The sequence below is a fragment of the Theropithecus gelada genome, chromosome 11, assembly GCF_003255815.1.
Source record: "Theropithecus gelada isolate Dixy chromosome 11, Tgel_1.0, whole genome shotgun sequence".
NCBI classification, from domain to species: Eukaryota; Metazoa; Chordata; class Mammalia; order Primates; family Cercopithecidae; genus Theropithecus; species Theropithecus gelada.
Window position 1 is genome coordinate 53,465,458 of NC_037679.1, and position 19,417 is coordinate 53,484,874.

Below are 19,417 nucleotides of genomic sequence, written 5' to 3' on the forward strand. Positions count from 1 at the left end.
AATTGGGTACGGCCCCTCCTTCTCGTGTGAGGACCCCATTGTGCTGACTAATTGTGTAGAAGCAAGTAGGACAACTGTCTGTGGGGTGGAAGTGGTGGGGAGCGAAGAGGAATACGTTCTTTGGGCCTCGGGAAATTACTGGATTACCGTGGCATGGGCTGAGTCCATGCATCTGGGTTACTGCGAATGCTGGAAGGGATTTGGGGGAGCTTTCCAACCCTGGAACAGGTTTGGGAGTCAACCTGTGTCCTGCGGATTCTCCACCTCCTTTTTCAGCTGTAGGAGGAGCTGTGAGTTCTACGTATTGCAAAGCAGAAGGCGAAGAGGGGATAGCAGTGTTAAGGGGCACTCTCCACCCTTGGTGTCCCAGACAGTTGGCACTGGGAAAGTGGTCGCCATGCTTAGAAGCCAGGGTTTGTTTTTTGTTTTTTGTTTTTGTGTTTAGACGGAGTCTCACTCTGTTGTCAGGCTGGAGTGCAATGGCGTGATCTCGGCTCACTGCAACCTCTGCCTCCCGGGTTCAAGTGATTGTCCTGCCTCAGCCTCCCGAGTAGCTGGGACTACAGGCGCGTGCCACTATGCTTGCCTAATTTTTGTATTTTTAGATGAGACGGGGTTTCACCATGTTGGCCAGGATGGTCTCAATCTCTTGACCTCGTGATCCCCCCACTTCTGCCTCCCAAAGTGCTGGGATGACAGGCGTGAGCCACCATGCCCAGCCGGATTTGTTTGTTCTTTAGTGGAGCTAGTGACTGATGTTCTCAGACCTCAGCCTCCGCTGTACTTACCTGCACCATCTCTTTAATGGATGCTCTCTGACTTCCAACAAGCACCGTTAAGAACATCCCTTTTAGTAAATATATGTTGTAATGGAATAGATTTTTTTTGAAATGACCTTATCTCAGGCAGCATGCACTTTCATAAGAATGTATTGATTGGCCTTTAAATATTCCTCAAATGTTTTCACTTGTCTCTGTGACCTAGTATTTGTCCTGTTCCCAGCATCTCCTCCATATCCAAACACAATGTTCAGATCTTCATTCGAAGCCTTCCTGCCAGTCTTTTGTTTTTTGCTTTTTAAATATTTGGATGCTTTTATTCTGCTATATGGAGGGTGCACTGTTTCTGATAGGCCAAATGTGGGATTTGATACTGCTTTCAGGAGGATTGGGTTTTAATATCATTGCCACCTGTTTAGTGGTGGGGAAACTGAGGCCCACAGAGGCTAAGGAATGTGGCCCCCAGTTACACAGGGAGTATATAGGAGGGCAGCTTTGAACCCAGACCTTTCTGACTCAAGAGGTGTCATTTTCACATTTTTATTTCCAGCTGTTGTTTTTTTAAATAGCTCCCCTAAATTATTTAGTTCGTGATTTGCGTTTGGAAATAGAAAACACCAACTTTTAGTACACTCATCGCCCACAAAAGAACCACAAGGAGCAAAGGCCACACCGGTTTTGTGTGAGTGTTTCAGTCTGCAAATGTGTTTTTTGTGTGCTAAATAGCTCAGAGTTTCAAGACAAAGGCTGGTTTTCCACCATGCCAGTGAACAGGCCAACCTCGTGAACAAAAATCAATGAAATGACTTCTACTGGTATCACTGAAACATAGACAAGAATTTAGTCACTTTAAAATTTCCTTCTTAACCCAATTCAGCTACCTTTTGTTGAATGCCAGCTGTGGGCCAGGTCCTGTACTAGGCCCTGGGGAAAACAAAGATGTATGAGGGTCTGCTGTGGAGAAGCTCACAGGTGAGTGTGGGAATAATTTCAGTACAACGTGCAGAGTGCTCTAATAGCTGGTACTCAAGGCATGAAAGGACTCCAGAGAATCCTTTAATATTTAGGAGGAAAGAGAGTTGTGATTAAGAATCCTCCAAGAAGCCTTGAATTGTGTCTGCCTCCTTACATAGAAAAGGCATGTTGGGCATTGAGCTGGTGTGTGAGCAATGCCAAAGGGCATCTGGTCAACCTCATTGCCCAAATCCCTTTCTCATCACTACCATTTTGTCTTTGGCTTATGTCATCCAAGTTTTTGCCTATATTTTCTGTTCCATTTTCCCATATAATATAATAACAACTAATATTTATTGAGGCATAATTGTAAACTCTTAGAACGGATGTACATTTTTCTCCCAACTTCATCAGGTGAAAACTATTATTTGCATTTCTGCAGATGGAGAGCCTGAGACACAGAGAGGGCACATGGCTTGCTTGGGGTCACTGGCTTGCAAACTGCACAACCGCTATCCCCCTTCCTTCACTAAGTTCTAGCCAAGCTGGTCTATTTCATCAGTTCCTTGCAGAGACCATACTTTAAGTGCACTCAGATACTCTGCACATGCTGTTCCTTCTGCCTGGAATGCTCTTCCCACTACAATTTTTTTTTTTTTTTTTTTGAGACAGAGTCTTGCTCTGTCACCCAGGCTGGAGTGCAATAGCATGATCTCGACTCACTGCAAGCTCTGCCTCCAGTTCAAGCAATTCTCGTGCCTCAGTTTCCTGAGTAGCTGGGATTACAGGCATGCACCACCTCACCTGGCTAATTTTTTGTGTTTTTATTAGAGACAGGGTTTCACCAGGTTGGCCAGGATGGTCTTGAGCTCCTGGCCTCAAGTGATCTGGCCTCCCAAAGTGCTGGGATTACAGGCATGAGCCACTAGCATCAGGCCTCTTCCCACTGCTCTCATGGTTCTCGTCCTTGAATGCTTAGCTGAAATGCCATCTTTCTTCACTAGCCTGTCTGAAGTAGGTTCCTTTCTCCTATATCTTTGGTTTCTGCAGAAGACATACCTCAATTTGAAATTATTTTAAATGATTGTCTGTTTATTTGGTTTTTGTCTGTGTGCCTCTCTGGACTATAAGCTCAATAAGAGAAGGAACTTAACTGGCTTATCTATTGAAATATCCGCAGTGCCTAGTGGAGTGTTTGGCATCCAATGGGCTCTCAGTTCATATCTGTTGAATGAATGCCAGGTATGGTCCTAGGCCCTGAGGGTGCAAAGGTGAATAAAGTGGTCCTTTCCCTTTGGGGGATTTACAGTGTAGCTGGAGAGACAGGCAGGCAATCAGCAACTAATGCAGTATGCTGTGTAGACTAGGAACATGTGTAAATGTCATGGGGACACAGAGGAGGGAGTGACTGCTTTGCCTGGAGTCTGAGCAAATATCATAGAGGAGGACACTGAAATAGCCCTTGAACAAGGAACGTGATTTCACCAAGTGTTGCAGGCCCAGAGGCATTCAGGGCAGTGAGGATAGCACACGCTCGGGAGGGCCGGGCCTGTTTGCCCTGTATGTGTTTATCAAATGCCTACTCTCCACGAGGCACTGTGGAATAGATATCAGGGACAGGTATTTTTAGGAGCTTGCAGTCTAGATAGAGCGACAGACTCATCAACCAAACCTACCTGGGGATGAGTTTGAAGAGGAAGGCAGGGGCCAGATCACAGTGTCGGGGTCAGAGATGAGCATGGAAACATGTGTTGCAGACTGGGGGTGCTGAAAGGCATGTAGACAGGAGAGTCTGGTATGGGAGAAAGGGTATCATGAGAGATTTTTAAGCAGGGAGTAACATCATCAGCTCTTGCATAAGAATAACCCAGATGGTGGTGTGGAGGTTGATGAGAGAAACAGGAAGTGGGAAGGGGGAGACCTCATTTGGCTGCTGCAGGAACCCAGGTGAGAGGTGGGGGGTAAGCATGGGTTGTAGAGGATGCTTAGAATTAATAGGCCATGATCAGTTGGGTACAAGAGTTACCCAAACTAGCCAAAATAGGCACAAAGTTTTCTAATTTGATCCGCCATGTGGATTATTGCTCATTAAACCAGACCAGGTAGCGGTTCCCAATGTGTGTGACTCGAATTTCTTATCCCTCAGAACATCCTTCAGCAAAAAAGCTGGAAGATGGTACATCATTCGTTCTTGTCTCGGAAAGTTACAAAGCACAGTGGCGTCTTCAAGGCTCTGAGAAGTCCTGCAGCAGAGAGACTTGTTTAATTTTATTTAACTAGTGTTTCCCAGCTTCTTGGCAATAGAAGCCTACTTTAATATTAACACCCAAAACAACTCCAGGAACACAGTTCAGTTTGAAAAATGCTGAGAAATTGAGTAAAACTTGTATTTTCCTATATGGCCATGTCTTGGAAGAATCTACTTACTATTACGCTGGCATTTGTGATGTCGCTACCCTGGAAGCCTTTACAATTTTTGAGCAATTTGGTGTGGTAGTAAGAGATGGATGCCAGTGCCAGATACCATGCTAACTAACCTCTCTGCACCTCCGTTTCTCAACCTCTGACATGGAGGTGGTAACAATAACACCTACTTCATGGGCTGGTTGTGAGGATTACTGTGTTAATTCCCAGAAGTCCCCAGAAACAATGCCTGGCCTATGGGCACTAGGAAGGTGCTATGGTTTGAAAATGTCACCTGAAAAGCATGTGTTGGGAATTTAATCCCCAATGCAACTCTGTTGAAAGGTGGGACCTAATGAGAGGTGTTTAGGTCATGAGGGCTCTGCCTTTGTGAATGGATTAATGCCAAGCATAGAAGGGCTTCAGGCTGCAAATTCCAGTCTCTTTCTCTTGTTCACATGTGCATGCTCTCGCCCTCTCTTGCTCGTCCACCTCCCGCTGTGGGATGATGCAGCAATAAGGCCCTCGCCAGATGCAGGCCCCTCGACCTTGGACTCTCCAGCCTCCGGAACTGTAAAAAATAAATTTCTTGTCTTTATAAATTACCCAGTCTGTGGTATTCTATTATAGCAACACAAAACAGACGAAGACAGATGGGCTCAGTCACTATTAGCTATTCTGAGAGGCAGTATAGGTAGCTGATGAGACCAGAGGCTTTGAGGCTACACTGCCTGACTTAGTAGGTCAGCTCCTCTGCTTGCTATCTCTGTGACCTTAGGAAAGCAATATGGAACCAGCTATGCCTCAGTTTCCCCATCTGTGAAGCAGGGACAATTATTGCAGCTACTTAGAGGTTTGTTGTGAATAATAAATGAATCAAATCATGTGAAAAGACATTGCCTGGTGTGTTAGATGTTTTTGCTTAAAAAAAATTTTCTAAATTGTCTCTGTTATTAGCATAATTTTATCATGTAGATTGACTTTCAGCTTCAGTGATGAAGACCCAATTTTCCAATTTTTCCTGGTCTTATGTTTTGGCATTCCCCTCTTAAAGACTCTGGAGGCCTTTCATTTGAAGTTTAGTTTGTCACAGACTTCCTATTCTCTTCTATTCAGTAGGCTTGGTTTCCTCATCTCGTGGACTGGCAATTGTCAAGAAAGTCCCCCGATTCTGGGGACCACCTGACCCCTCCATTGGGCTCTGTGCCTTCTCTAAAAATGCAGACATCTGTTTCAAATCACTTAGCAAAAGACCTTGAGATGCTTTTATAGCAAAGCCCTCCCCCAGCATGGATGCAGTCTCCTGTTTCTTGGGAGAGAGAGAAGCTGGATTGTTTCCTTGTTAAAAGTTTTCTGATATTATATCAGTGTAGAATCTTTGGAACCGTTCACACTAACCCCCACATTCAAGCCACTTACCTGATATGTAGTTATCAGATTCCTTCAGGGACTGTCTGCTCTTGGTGAACAATTAGATTAGAGGATGCTGATGAAATTTGAGTGGCAGGAAGTAGAAGTTACATTTCTGAGTTCAGAGTTTCTATTTCAAGGTTGAGTAAGTGGTAAATTTTTACTGCAAGATTCTAGCCTGATAAAGTCGGCCTCTCAAGGCCCCCCAGCCCAGCCCATGGGTATTTTACCTGCTTGGAAACTTTGGCTCCTTTTCAGAGGTGGGCCTCCCTGCTCTTTATGTTGGCATGAAAACAATTAATAATTTAAGCCATGCCCATTAAAAAAAAAAAAAAAGAAATGCTGTATAAATACAATACTGTAATAATAAATTTAAAAGTTGATCCAGCTGAGCACTGTTCCCAGACTACCAGCTGAGCAGAAACACAAATAAGTAAAGACGAAAACTGCTATATAATGCAAATGGCTGCAATCTCGTTGTTTTCTGCTATTCTTTATTGCAAATATATAGTAGTAAAGTTACGTTATGGATAAGTAGGTTTTGTGGGCTAACCTGGAAACCTAATCACTGTTTATAACATTATTTCTATGGGGGAAAGTGCATTTTATATTAGAAACAGATGGTCTGCAAGAAAAATTTTTTGGCAGTAGAATGGATTTCTAAGTCCAGAGCCACCTGGAATTTTTACCTCTTGCTAGTTGTGTGGTTGTGTTGTATTCACAGCTAGTGATAGAGGAAAATTAGAGGCCTCTCAGAATCCCCGCTTCTGTTCTCCCCCAAATCCTTGCTACCCTCTTCATCCTACAGTCTCTGCCTTACCTTCTCTTTTCTCTGTTTCTGGGGTCCCCATCCCTGTGTCCTCGTCCTGGCCCAGCCCCACCCTCCAACCACTGGTTGAGGTCCCAGGAAGCCAGGAGGAACTATGAATGTCCTTTATTAAGTGGTGGTTAGGATCTATAGGAAGGCCTGCAGCAAGGGGGCCAAGTTTGTGGGCTCTGAAATAAGACTTCGGCCACTTGGCAGCTGTGTGGCCTTGATATGTTACTGTACTTCTCTGAGCTTCTGTTTCATCCGTATAGAGCGGGGTTGTTGTGAGAACTAACTGCAAACACTCCCAGCAGTGCCTGGCACAGAGTAATATTCCCTCCATGCCAGTGTGTGGTGGGGTAATTATTCAGGGATACTATGGGTTACACATATTTCTAAGAATCCAGGAAGCAAACCCATTGTATAGAAAGACTTTCTAAGTTTCAAACAGTGAACTTAGAAACAAGTGTCTGGGACCTTCCTGTTTATGACTCGGGGCCAGAGTAGGTTTGGAACTGTGTTTTTTTTTTTTTTTTTTTCTTTTTAATCTGTTGGGGGTGAGGGAGGGGGCGGTTACATACTTACATAGCTGAACGGCAATATCAAACTCTAGTATTATCTCGAATACATTAAGCTCTACAGCAGATTTTATAGCAAACTAACAAGAACAGCTTTCTTAAATAGTTTCATTGACTGAATTGTTTCTACGTACAGTGTTTTTCACATAAGGGAAGTCTTTTTAAATTAACTTTTTGGTTTGGGGGATTTTTTTTTTCTTCAGGCAATCTTTGCATTTGGGCGGATTCTGTTTTCTAATTTGCAAATAGGCTTGTGTCTGCCTGCAGGCTTTATCATGAAAGTATTAGCTCTAACTGGAAATCAGGACTAGAAAAATAAAATACTGACTGGGAGTCTGAGGACTCTGGGATAGATCCTCAGTAGAGGGTGGAGCAAAAGTAACAATAAGTCAAGAAAGCAAACGTATCTCTACCAGTTTCTCTAGAATATGTCCATTCTTATCCAAATCCAATTTTCCTCCTATTCTTGGCCTGAAGAAATTGAAATGAAGCCGTTAAGATATCAGCCTATCTGAGAGTGCATCACTGAAGAATCAGCCTCGCTCAGAGTCCTGTGTGACAATGAGATTTTAATTTAATTAGGGCAATGGCTCAAGTGTTTATGCGCTTGACCGTTGCTCTTGTTAACACGCAGGAATTAGAGTGATAGCTTTCGAAAGGAAATATTTCGGAGTAACTAGCTTTGTTTACTAAAATATGGGAGCTACAAGATCTGCTCTGTAAGAAATGTAAATGTATGAGTAATATGCTGTCATGAAGATTTTATAATCTGCAATATTTGAGAAGTAATAAGATACTGTTGTTGGCTGGCCATCTGGTTATACATACTTGGTGCCATGGTTTGCTTTTCATTTTTTCATTTTTTATTTTTACTGGTGAGAGGCAAGGAATAGGAGTTCAGAGGTGGTGGGGTTTTTTTATATATATATGTACACACAAGGAATTTATGTTTAGTTGCTTAACATAGTTAGATTTTGGTTTTGCCTTATGCAGAATAAAAAATGAAAGGTTCATTATATATTTTCTTTTCTCTTTTTTTTCCAAAAAAATAAAATGAAAACCTCACCCCCTAATTTGGTCCCCAGATTCAAACTTTTAGCTTAGTTTAAAAATAGTGTCTTTGGCATAAGTTGGAGTCAGACATGAATTAAAACTCTAGAAAGAAAAATCAGCAATGGAAAAGACCTATAGAGATTTCATATTTCATCTTTTCATTCAAAAATATTTATTGAAACCCTAGTATTTGCATATCATGCTGCCAGACACTGAGGGATTTGCTAAAGAAATATTAGAGACCTTCTCCCTTCTTTGAGGAGCTTAGAGCTTACTTGGGGAGAACTGAGATAGACTTAGGAAACAGTTAAGTTGTAATTCAAGGCAGCATATGATTAAATACCAAAATACGTACTTCCGACAAGAAATGCTATAGGAGTTCAGAAAAGAGAGTGATAACTCAGTGGCACTACTGTTTTCTGCCTACAAATTGGCAAATTGTGGTACTATTTGTATGAAATATTTTACACTTGTTTTTTTGGCAGCCTTAGGCTTTGACTCCCAGGCAGCATTAAGAGCCAACAAAAATATTTGTACTCCAGTCTCTTCAGAATCGGCTTTTTTTTTTTTTTTTTCTTATAGGCAGAGGAAGTGCCTTACACAAACCAGAGTGCCCATGAGAGGCAGGGAGTTTTTGACAGTCATGATCTATTTCAGATACAACCGAAAGAACCAGCTTCGTCATTCTGTTTTTCAATCCAGCAGTGCTTGTCTCTCTGTTGCAAACTCTCTCTGACATTGAGAGGCGGTTTAATTTGAATTTAATGTCCGTGACGGACGAGCTAGCCATCAAGGGTCAGATAAATGTATGGCTTTGGAGAATTGCTGATGAAAATCCTCCTGGTTATAATGTTGGAGAAGGAACTGACACAGATGTAGTGGGGGGTGGAACACAGATGTGCTCGCTGGGAGCAGGGTTCCCCAAATGTCAGCAGCCGGTGACATGCTAAAGGTATTGTGCTTGGGGATGACGTTTAGTGAAACTCACTGACTTCCTGTTCTATTTTTGCCATATTCAGATTAACACAGAGCTCAAAGATGAAGCCATGAGGCCTAAATTCTTAAGAATTAAGAGAGAGAGAGAGAGAGAGTAGAGGAAGGAGAAGAAATAAAACCTTTAGGAAGCCAAATACACTATTTGGGCCCATCCATTCCTCATTCCGCTCACATCCCCTCGGGGACTCCCCGTAGCTGAATGTGGTCATCACTTGGTTGCTTTTCAATCTTATGATTCATGTGTTTTCAGTTTCTTTTAAAATTCAGCATCACTGGTTTACCACCCCTGCATTTTAATCTTCAGCCTTGAGGAGGTGTAGTACTAGAAGTATTTCGTTCATTCCTTGACACTATTCAATGGATTATCTATGGAGTCCAGCACCCTTTGGTGATAACATGGCTGTTGGTGTTTGTTCTTCTTGCCGGGTTGGTGCCCCATCTGGTGAGGCAAGGGTTCCCAAGTTAGCGTGACCTAGAGTGACTGACATATCAAGCAAGCCAGTGATCTCACCACTCAGCTTCTGAGCATCTCTTTATCAAAGTAGTTGACCCTGGCCACAGCTTAAGACTTATCTGGATCATCCTCTGAGCTGGCTGACTTGGGAAAATGGCCCTGGAAAAATGTTTCACCTATATCTTTTGATATAATTTGGTATCTGTCTAAATAAATGTTATGCAGCAGATGGTTATGGAATGTCTTATCAAATTCTTAGGCAGACTCTGCCCTTGAAATATTTCTATTTAATTATCATACTGCAAAGCACAAAATAGTAACTTTATTATTATTATTTTTTAAAACAAAATCAAGTTACACAATAGGTTGATATTCTGGGAATGAATAGCAAACCTAAAATTTATACAATATGTGAACTCTTTCTTCCTTGAGCTGTTCTTTGCTAGGTATTTCTAAAAGGGAGTTCCTTATTTCAGAATCCATGAGAGGATGCGTTCGGATATATTTGGCGATGTCATCTTGAGAGATGGCTCAGGAGTCGAAGTTCAACACGTTGTCTACATTTGTTCTTTGCTCCAAGACATGATGGAAAAAAATGCTCTGCTGTTTTCTTGTTGCTTTTCATGGTTTTAGCATCATGTTCCTATTCTCTCTCAAATCAATAATCCACTGTACAAAGTCTGGCATTCTGTACTGAAGCCAAGTATAAAAAAGTTTTAACTAACGCATGTATGGGGTCGCTGTTTTGTTGCCGCATTTTTTTAGGTGCACTTTCCAAGGAGATTGTGTACGTTCAGAGAACTTAGAAAACTGGCTGGATATTTCGTCTGGAGTGAAAAAGTGCCCTAAAATTCAGATAATTCGAAGCAGTAAAGACAAGGTAAGAGGAAAGATTTTAATTTGTCCTCATTGTATTGTCTCATTTTGCACAGCGGATGCTGACTTCCTTCTGTGTGTAAAATATCTATTAGCAATCAAACATGCTTAGTGATAGCACTCCATTCATTTAGCACTCATTAATGAATATTGAATGCCTACCAGATGCTGTCTACTCTGCAAGGTGCTGGGGATATAGCAGTAACCAAGTCACATCATGGGCCTGCTCTCGTGGAGTTTGTTGTCTTGTGGAGCTGAAGATGACTCTCAATGGTTGAACTGGAAGAAGAGTTGGACTTCTAATGTAGTAGAAATACATATTGCTTTTGAAAGTAGAGAAAAAAGAAGTTCAGATTCATGGTCAACGAGATTCCTTAAATGTGGCTTAATTGCAGAATTTTGTTTAGTGTAATGGTCCCTTATCCTAATGTGTTGAGTCTTCTCCAGTAACCATCTTACGAACATAGCTTCCAACAGTCTTGGTAGAGATGGAGAGAAGGCCAACGTGGGCAGTGACTATCCCATGTGAGGTCCTTTGGAAAGCCAGTGGGCCCTCGCTATGGCAGCACCACTCTTGACAACACATCAGCCCTGTCATTGGATGAGAGAAGGGAGCAAGGAGCATATTTAAGCATTTTCAGATGCACATGCCAACCATGCCCTACGGGAAAAGGGAATTCCTGCCTTGCAATCTCAGTGGTGCTATAAGGAGACATTTTCTCCCTAATGACGGCTCTTGTGTTATGAATAATTGCACGGAGTCCTCTGTTATGAATAATTGTACAGCAGCCAGCTGACCTGTCTGTTGAGCTCACTGTGTTCTGTTTGAATGCCACATTAACAAGGAAATGGGCCACTTTCTCTTTTCCCTTACACTTTGCCATTTCAGAGAAATGGCAAGAACTTTACCACTTACGATGATTTAACATTTAATAAAGGAGAGCCAAAGTATTTAATGAGTGATAAATAATAAAAGAATCAAGCTTTTAAGTCGTAACTGATCAGAACTAACAGATTTAAAGCTATTTGGCTGTTGTCACTTTCTGTTGTCTTCCTGGAGAAAAAAGAAAAAAAAGAACTTTCATACAAACTTCTACGAGCCCTGAATCAGAGTGAATTGATTTGGTGGAAAAGATTCTTAGGCATCTAAACTTAGGTGTATCCAAATTCTAATTTCTCTCATCAGTCTGAAAAATAGCCAAATTTGGCGCTAATAGAGAATAGTAGAAAGTAGAATACCATAATCCTTGAATATACCCAGGACTCTGATTAGTGGTTAAGATTCTGGAAGATTTTTTTTCTTACATCATTTAAAAAAATGTAAGGATAATACTTCAGCTAAATGTAGTGGGAAGAAGTAGCTTGTTCATTAAATAAAAAGTGCTGTTTATACAACTTCCTTACCTAGCTAGGGGCTCATGATTACAAGTTAATCACTGTTTATATCTAGTCTAGAACATTTCAAAAACTGCTTACCACCCAAACAACCACTGGTGTTTTCTTCCTCGCCCTAAGTCCCACTGTGGTTTACCCTAATCTTCCCAGAGACTTCCCACACAGCCACTGCCTCACTCTCTCCAGCTCACCACCGCTCTCAAAGTAAAGAAGATAAGAAGTTTGTAATTTGATTAAAGCTATCCTTTCAAACCAACTTCGGACTAACTATTTTAATAGTGTTGATAAGCCATCTGGTTCTACCTCTTGATCACATTATTTCAAAATATTTCCTACCCTATTGCCACCTTCAGCTTACCTGAAAATCTCAGGTCTTTGTTTAAATGAACCTGACCCTGACCTATGGAGACGGCAGTCTAGGGTCATGTTCAGTTCCATCTATTAGCTCTATTCAAAGGCTATTTGCTACCTGCCTATCATATACTTAGTAACATTCTAGTTACTTTGTAGGTGGAGAAAAACCTCCATATAATACAGAAGCTCTGTTCACAGAAGCTTTGTTTCTTTCCACAAAACAATTAAAAGATAGTACATCCTCATACTCACTATGGGATCAGCATTAAAAAGAAATAATTAGAGCAATTCCAGTTGTCCTGGAGGGATTTCTGTGAGGTTTTGTTGAGTAAAAACAGCAAGATGCATAAAAGTGTTCCTAGCATGATCTTACATTGACCAAAAAATGTCCCTGTACACATTTATGTATATATGTCTCTATGTGATTATTTGAGCATAGGCAAAAATATGGAGGAATTCATACACGGTTGTAAACATGGGCTCCCGTGGTGGAATGACTGATGTGGTGGAGAAGGAAAGCAGAGATATGTAATAAAAATACAAAAGACACAGAAATAAAATTATTGTTATTATTTATTATACTTTAAGTTCTAGGGTACATGTGCACAATGTGCAGTTTTGTTACATATGTATACATGTGTCATGTTGGTTTGCTGCACCCATCAGTTCATCATTTACATTAGGTATTTCTCCTAATGCTATCCCTCCCCCAGGCCCCCACCCCTCGGCAGGCCCCACTGTGTGATGTTCCCCGTCCTGTGTCCAAGTGATCTCATTGTTCAGTTCCCACCTGTGAGTGAGAACGTGAGGTGTTTGGTTTTCTGTCCCTGTGATAGTTTGCTGAGAATGATGGTTTCCAGCTTCATCCATGTCCCTGCAAAGGACATGAACTCATCCTTTTTTATGGCTGCATAGTATTCCATGGTGTATATGTACCACATGTTCTTAATTCAGCCTATCATTGATGGACATTTGGGTTGGTTCCAAGTCTCTGCTATTGTGAATGGTGCCACAATAAACATACGTGTGCATGTGTCTTTATAGTAGCATGATTTATAATCCTTTGGGTATATACCCAGTAATGGGATGGCTGGGTCAAACGGTATTTCTAGTTCTAGATCCTTGAGGGATCGCCCCACTGTCTTCCACAATGGTTGAACTAGTTTACACTCCTACCAACAGTGTAAGAGTGTTCCTATTTCTCCACATCCTCTCTAGCACCTGTTGTTTCCTGACTTTTCAATGATTGCCATTGACTTTTTAATGATTGCCATTCTAACTGGCGTGAGATTATATCTCATTGTGGTTTTGATTTGCATTTCTCTGATGACCAGTGATGATGAGTACTTTTGCATATGTCTGTTGGCTGCATAAATGTCTTCTATTGAGAGGTGTCTGTTCATATCTTTTGCCCACTTTTTGATGGAGTTTTTTTTTCTTGTAAATTTGTTTGAGTGCTTTGTAGATTCTGGATATTAGCCCTTTGTCAGATGGGTAGATTGCAAAAATTTTCTCCCATTCTGTAGGTTGCCTGTTCACTCTGATGTTAGTTTCTTTCGCCATGCAGAAGCTCTTTAGTTTAATTAGATCCCATTTATCTATTTTGGCTTTTGTTGCCATTGCTTTTGGTGTTTTAGTCATGAAGCCTTTGCCCATGCCTACGTCCTGAATGGTATTGCCTAGGTTTTCTTCTAGGTTTTTATGGTTTTAGGTCTAACATTTAAGTCTTTAATCCATCTTGAATTAATTTTTTGTATAAGGTATAAGGAAGGGATCCAGTTTCAGCTTTCTACATTTTTTTTTTTTTTTGAGATGGAGTCTTGCTCTGTGACTCAGACTGGAGTGCAGTGGCATGATCTAGGCTCACTGCAACCTCCACCTCACAGGTTCAAGGGATTCTCCTGCCTCAGCCTCCCAAGTAGCTAGGATTATAGGCACATACCACTATGCCCGGCTAATTGGAATAAAAGTATTTCTTAAACAATGTGGTTCCTAGAGGAGAGATACTGGAATTTTTTTTTTTTTTAGACAGGGTCTCACTCTGTCACCTAGGCTGGAGTGCAAAGAGGTGATCATCATTTACTGCAGCCTTGAACCCCTGGGCTCAAGGGATCCTCCCACCTCAGCCTCTCAAGTAACTGGGACTACAGGTGTGAACCACCACACCCAGCTAATTTTAAAAAATTTTTTTATAGAGATAAGGTCTCCCTATGTTGCCCAGGCTGGTCTCAAATCCCTGGACTCAAGTGATTCTCCCACCTCAGCCTCTGAAAGTGCTGGGATTATAGGCATAAGTAACCATGCCCATCCTAGAAACATTCTTTTACAGATCAGAACTAACACAAGGAATTCCACCATGGCTAATACTATTGACATTATTTATAAAGCTCTGTCCACTGCAGTAACACAAGAAACAAATAATACATATAATTATTCGAATTAAATATAAAAAAACCTGTTAGCTTTAAAAATTATTCAAATGAATAAAAATTAAATGAAGTGCTGAATGTTCAATAAATATTTAAATATCAATAGCCTTACTACATGTCAAATAAAACAAACTTTTAACCTCATTAATAAAAGGTCCTATTCATAAAAACAACAGAACTACTCAGCTATAAACTTAAAAAGCAAGGTACATATTTCTGCTTTAAAATCGTTTTTGCTAAGAGATATGTGTTGGAGTCAGCTACCAAAAATAGTGATTTTGCTTTGAACAACTTAGCTTAAGCCATTCTAGTTAGATAGCAGAGCAATGGTGTATTAAGGCTATTTTTTTTTTTTTGAGACGAAGTTTCACTCTTGTTTCTCAGGCTGGAGTGCAATGGCGTGATCTCCCCTCACTGCAACCTCTGCCTCCTGGTTCAAGCGATTCTCCTGCCTCAGCCTCCTGAGTAGCTAGGATTACAGGTGCCTGCCACCACCATGCCTGACTAATTTTTTTATGTTTTAAGTAGAAACGGGGTTTCACCATGTTGACCAGGCTGGTCTCGAACTCCTGACCTCAGCTGCCTGCCTTGGCCTCCCAAAGTGCTGGGATTACAGGCGTAAGCCACTGCGCCCAGCCTTAAGGCTATTTATAATTTATCATAGCAAAACCTTATCAATTAAAAACATAAGCATAAACAAAAATAAAAACAAAAATACACAAAGCGTTTTCTTAGAATATATGGAAAACCTCTTGAACATATTCAGGCATGTTCTACATTTCTTGGTGAGAAGATATCACAAAAATAGCACTTCTTCCTCACCTATTTTTCTTGATTTCATGTAATTCCAATGATTTTTGAATTAGTGTTTATTTAAAGTTAATATAAAGTTCATGGAATTTTATAAAAATATAATATAAAAGCTCATGGAATAACATGAGCTGATCAAGACTATCCAAAACATATTTTGAAAAGACAGAAGTTGATTTAGGCAAGACCACTCCCATTAGATTGCAAACATAGATGATAGATAGATATCAACAATAATTTAATCCATGATTCTGGTTTAAAAATAGGAATATAGATTCATAGAATATAGTAGAAAGCTCAGAAATAGATGTAAAATTTTTAAGGAACAGATATCATAAAATGAGAGGAAACAAAAATTATTTCATAAAATGTGTGAGATAACTGGCTTATACTATGGAAACATAATTTCGTATTTTACATTAAATATAAAATAAAATTTAGACTAATTAAGAAATTGATATGTAAAGATAAGTCACAGAAGAACTAACAGAAAACGAAGTTGAACATAATTTTACCTCTGAAGCAATATAGTATGTAATAACAAAAGAAAAATATTCGTATATATGACTTCCTTTTACAAAAAGTAAGAGTTAACTTGGCCAGGCATGGTGGCTCATGCCTGTAATCCCAGCACTTTGGGAGACCAAGGCGGGCAGATCACCTGAAGGTCAAGAGTTCTAGACCAGCCTGGCCAACATGGTGAAACACTGTCTCTACTAAAAATACAAAAATATTTAGCCAGGCATGGTGGCAGGCACCTGTAATCCCAGCTACTCAGGAGGCTGAGACAGGAGAATTGCTTGAATCTGGGAGGTGAAGGTTGTAGTGAACCAAGATCGTGCCACTGCACTCCAGCCTGGCTGACATGAGCAAAACTCTGTCCAAAAAAAAAGAAAAAGAGTTAACTAAAGCACACACTTCAGGAAAATATTTGCCATTAAAAAAATATTCATTATAAGATAATAACACTAAGAAAAATTAAAAAGAAAAACATCAGTACACCAAAAAGTAACTGGGCCAAAACACAGATATTCTCACAAGAGGAGATTCAGAAAGTAGATAGAAATATGGAAATATGTTCAACCTCACTAGTTTTCAAATAAATACAAATTAAAGCGATAATAAGCTATGCTAACACCCAGTGTTGGTGATGCCAATTAGCACAACCTTTTTGGAAAGCAGTTTGGCAGCATGTTTCAAAATTCATAAATATATTCATTCTGTTTGAAGCATTAATTTCAGCCTTAGAATCCTGAGGAAATAACTTGAAAGAAGAAAATCCCTAGGCATGAAGATGCTCTTGCAGTAGCATTTATAGAATTAGAAACCTGGAAATAACGAAAACTGTTTAGCAATAAGGAATGATTCAGTATAATATGTCGATCTGATAAGAGTGTTGTACAGCAAGCAATTCTTTGGCCCTGTGGATACTGCCGGCTAATTGACACCCCAGCTGGCTTTGCATCCCATCTGCCCTTTAAGTCTTCACTCCCTCTTCATCCAGCTTGATTCAAGAGCCATCAGCCTGGTAAGGAGTCCCATGCTGGGTTTCTTAGGACAAAGCTTCAGCTTTTTAACCATACTCGCCTGGACCCCAAGTTACGCAAAAATACCTTCACCTCACTGGCTCCTCTCTCCTTCCGCTGCACCTGAAAAAACATGCTGTCTCTTCTTTTCAGGTCCACTCCAACCTGGTTTCTGCCCCACTGTTCCCCTGAACCGGTTCTTGCTAAGGTCACTAGTGAACTCCATGCAGCCGTTCTACTGGACACTATAAGGTCATCTTACTTGGCTGATAGCGTTCTTGAAACTGTCTTTTCCATTGCTTTCCGTGGCACGCCCACTCCGTGCTCTCCTTCTTCTCTGTGGCCAGGCCTCAATTTCCTTGCTGGGCCTTGCTGGTGCCCTCTCTCCCTGTGTCTAAATATTGGAGCCATTTAAGGCCCAGTTTTGGTTCTTCCTCTCTCCTTACTCTACATTTTGTCTGTAGACAATCTTATCCACTTCCATAGCTTTATAAATCATCTGTATGTTCATGTCTCCTTTATCCCCACCCCAGATTGCTCCTCTGAGCTCCAGGCCCATACCCAACTTGACACATCTGCTTAAGTATCACACAAGTATCTTGAACTACATACACACCAAATTGAAGTCTTGAATCTTCCACCCATCTGCCTCTCCCTCAGTATGCCCCATCTCCATGTATGGTACCTATGGTACCTCCATCCATCCATTTGCTCGCCAGCATCCTCCATATCCACATCCCCCACTTCCAGTCCTGCCCCATGCTACTTCTAAGGGGTACCTTGACTGCCTGGTTCTTTCCCTTTCTATTGTACCATCTTAGCTCAGTCATCTCTTGATGATTCCTTGATACCATGTGACCCTCCAATTTTATTCTGGTGGAATGTTCTATACTTCTACTAGTCTATAAGCTCTTTGAGGGCAAGGACCATAGCTGTTTGGTTCACTGGTATAATCAGTACCATTGTGCAGCACTTGGCATATGTTGCAAGCTTGATAAATATTTGTGGAATAAATAAATGGAATAATTATAGTTATGTAAAACTACATATGTGAGAACTAGAAGGAAATGTGGAAACTTTAAAAGAGTTGTTGAAAATGTGATTTTTAAAAATTCGGACACTCTTGTGAATTCAATTTAAGACATACATGTATACAAGATAATATGTGATAGTGTGCTAAGATGTGTGGTGTGGATATAAATGCTGTGTTGAAGATTCAGCATGAATGAGAGTTCAGGCGTTTGTTGAAGATAAGTTAGTGGGAATGGTTTGGGATCTTTTACTGAGCCCAGAATTCCCTAAAGACAATTGAACTTCAGTCCAGGTGAAGTGGACTGAAAGAACTTGCCTTCTTCCAGCATGATAATATGGCCAGAACTTTTTGAAAATGGAAAGATAGGGGTGACCTCCAGGGACTAGACAAGACTTAGCAAGCTTATCAGAGAACCAGGGAAACAGCAGAATCTTAGTTGGCAGTGCAGCAAGTCTGGGAGGAAGTGAGATGTATAACAGAAGACAGACAGCTGCCAGGTTGTCTAGACTATGGCTCTTCATAGGAGGTGATAAGGTTACCACTTCCTGCACTCCCAGGTTCCTTTTACTTGGCCCACATTCCCACCAGATCCCATCATGCACCTGATGCAAAAGGAGTCCACTGTTGCCATGTTAATTCCTATAATTTTCGTTTTGAACAGGAGACCTGGCTGCCTTGTTACTTTGGACCATTTCCTTGGGAAAAAGCTACTTTGGGAACATTTCAAGATTGTCTTTTTGTGTCCCTACTATACACATACACACATGTACAGGCACACAGACGTATCCCTGTACACATACAAACATACACACACAAAAACACTCCCTCCACCCGAATTTAATCATATGTTTGACCACAAGCAAAACCTTAACTAATTCTAAAGCACATTTCACAGGCCACCTTCTTTAATCATTATCTAACAATATTAGCCATAAGGAATAGTTGACAAATGTATCTTCACACCTAGGAGATCATCAAGGCATGCCGTCTTAAATGAACCCCAGATCAAAGAGAAACGGATGAAAAAAAGTCATGTGTTTCGATGGGAATACTTAGTATCATAAAGATATAAATTTTTCTAACATTAAGGCATATATTTAATACAATTTCATTTAGACTCAGTCTCTTCAACCCCTTTGGATAAAATGAACTTAAAGTTCATATGGATGAATAATGTCCAGGAAACGCTAAGAAAATTATGAAAATAGAGATAAAGAAGGAGAGATTTGCCTTATCAGATGCTAAATATATTTAAAATTACAGGAGCAAAAACTTAATGACATTGGAATAGAAGTAGATCAATAGATTATTGAAAGAGAGCAGAGTTCAGAAATAGATTCCAGATAAATAGAAATTTAACATAGGACAAAAAGGTATTTCAATTCAGTGGGAAAAGGAGGTTTGTTTTTTGTTTAATAAATGGCTGTGACATAATTGATTAACCATCTGGATAAAATTGGACCCTTATCTCACACTGTATATAAAAATAAATTCCAGATGGATTAAAGACATAAGCTTAAAAAATAAAGCAATAAAGACGTTGGAACGATTTTATATTT

The 19,417-nt window shown here is 40.5% G+C and overlaps 1 protein-coding gene across 1 annotated transcript in view; it reads left to right on the top strand.

Moving 5' to 3' along the window:
- The window catches only part of PLXNC1 (plexin C1), a 158,664-nt gene that overhangs the window by 50,598 nt on the left and 88,649 nt on the right, over positions 1-19,417 (top strand). Inside the window, exon 5 of the mRNA XM_025402584.1 lies at positions 10,201-10,315. Within this exon, the coding sequence (XP_025258369.1) occupies positions 10,201-10,315 (115 nt within the window). The remainder of the gene's footprint in view (positions 1-10,200; positions 10,316-19,417) is intronic.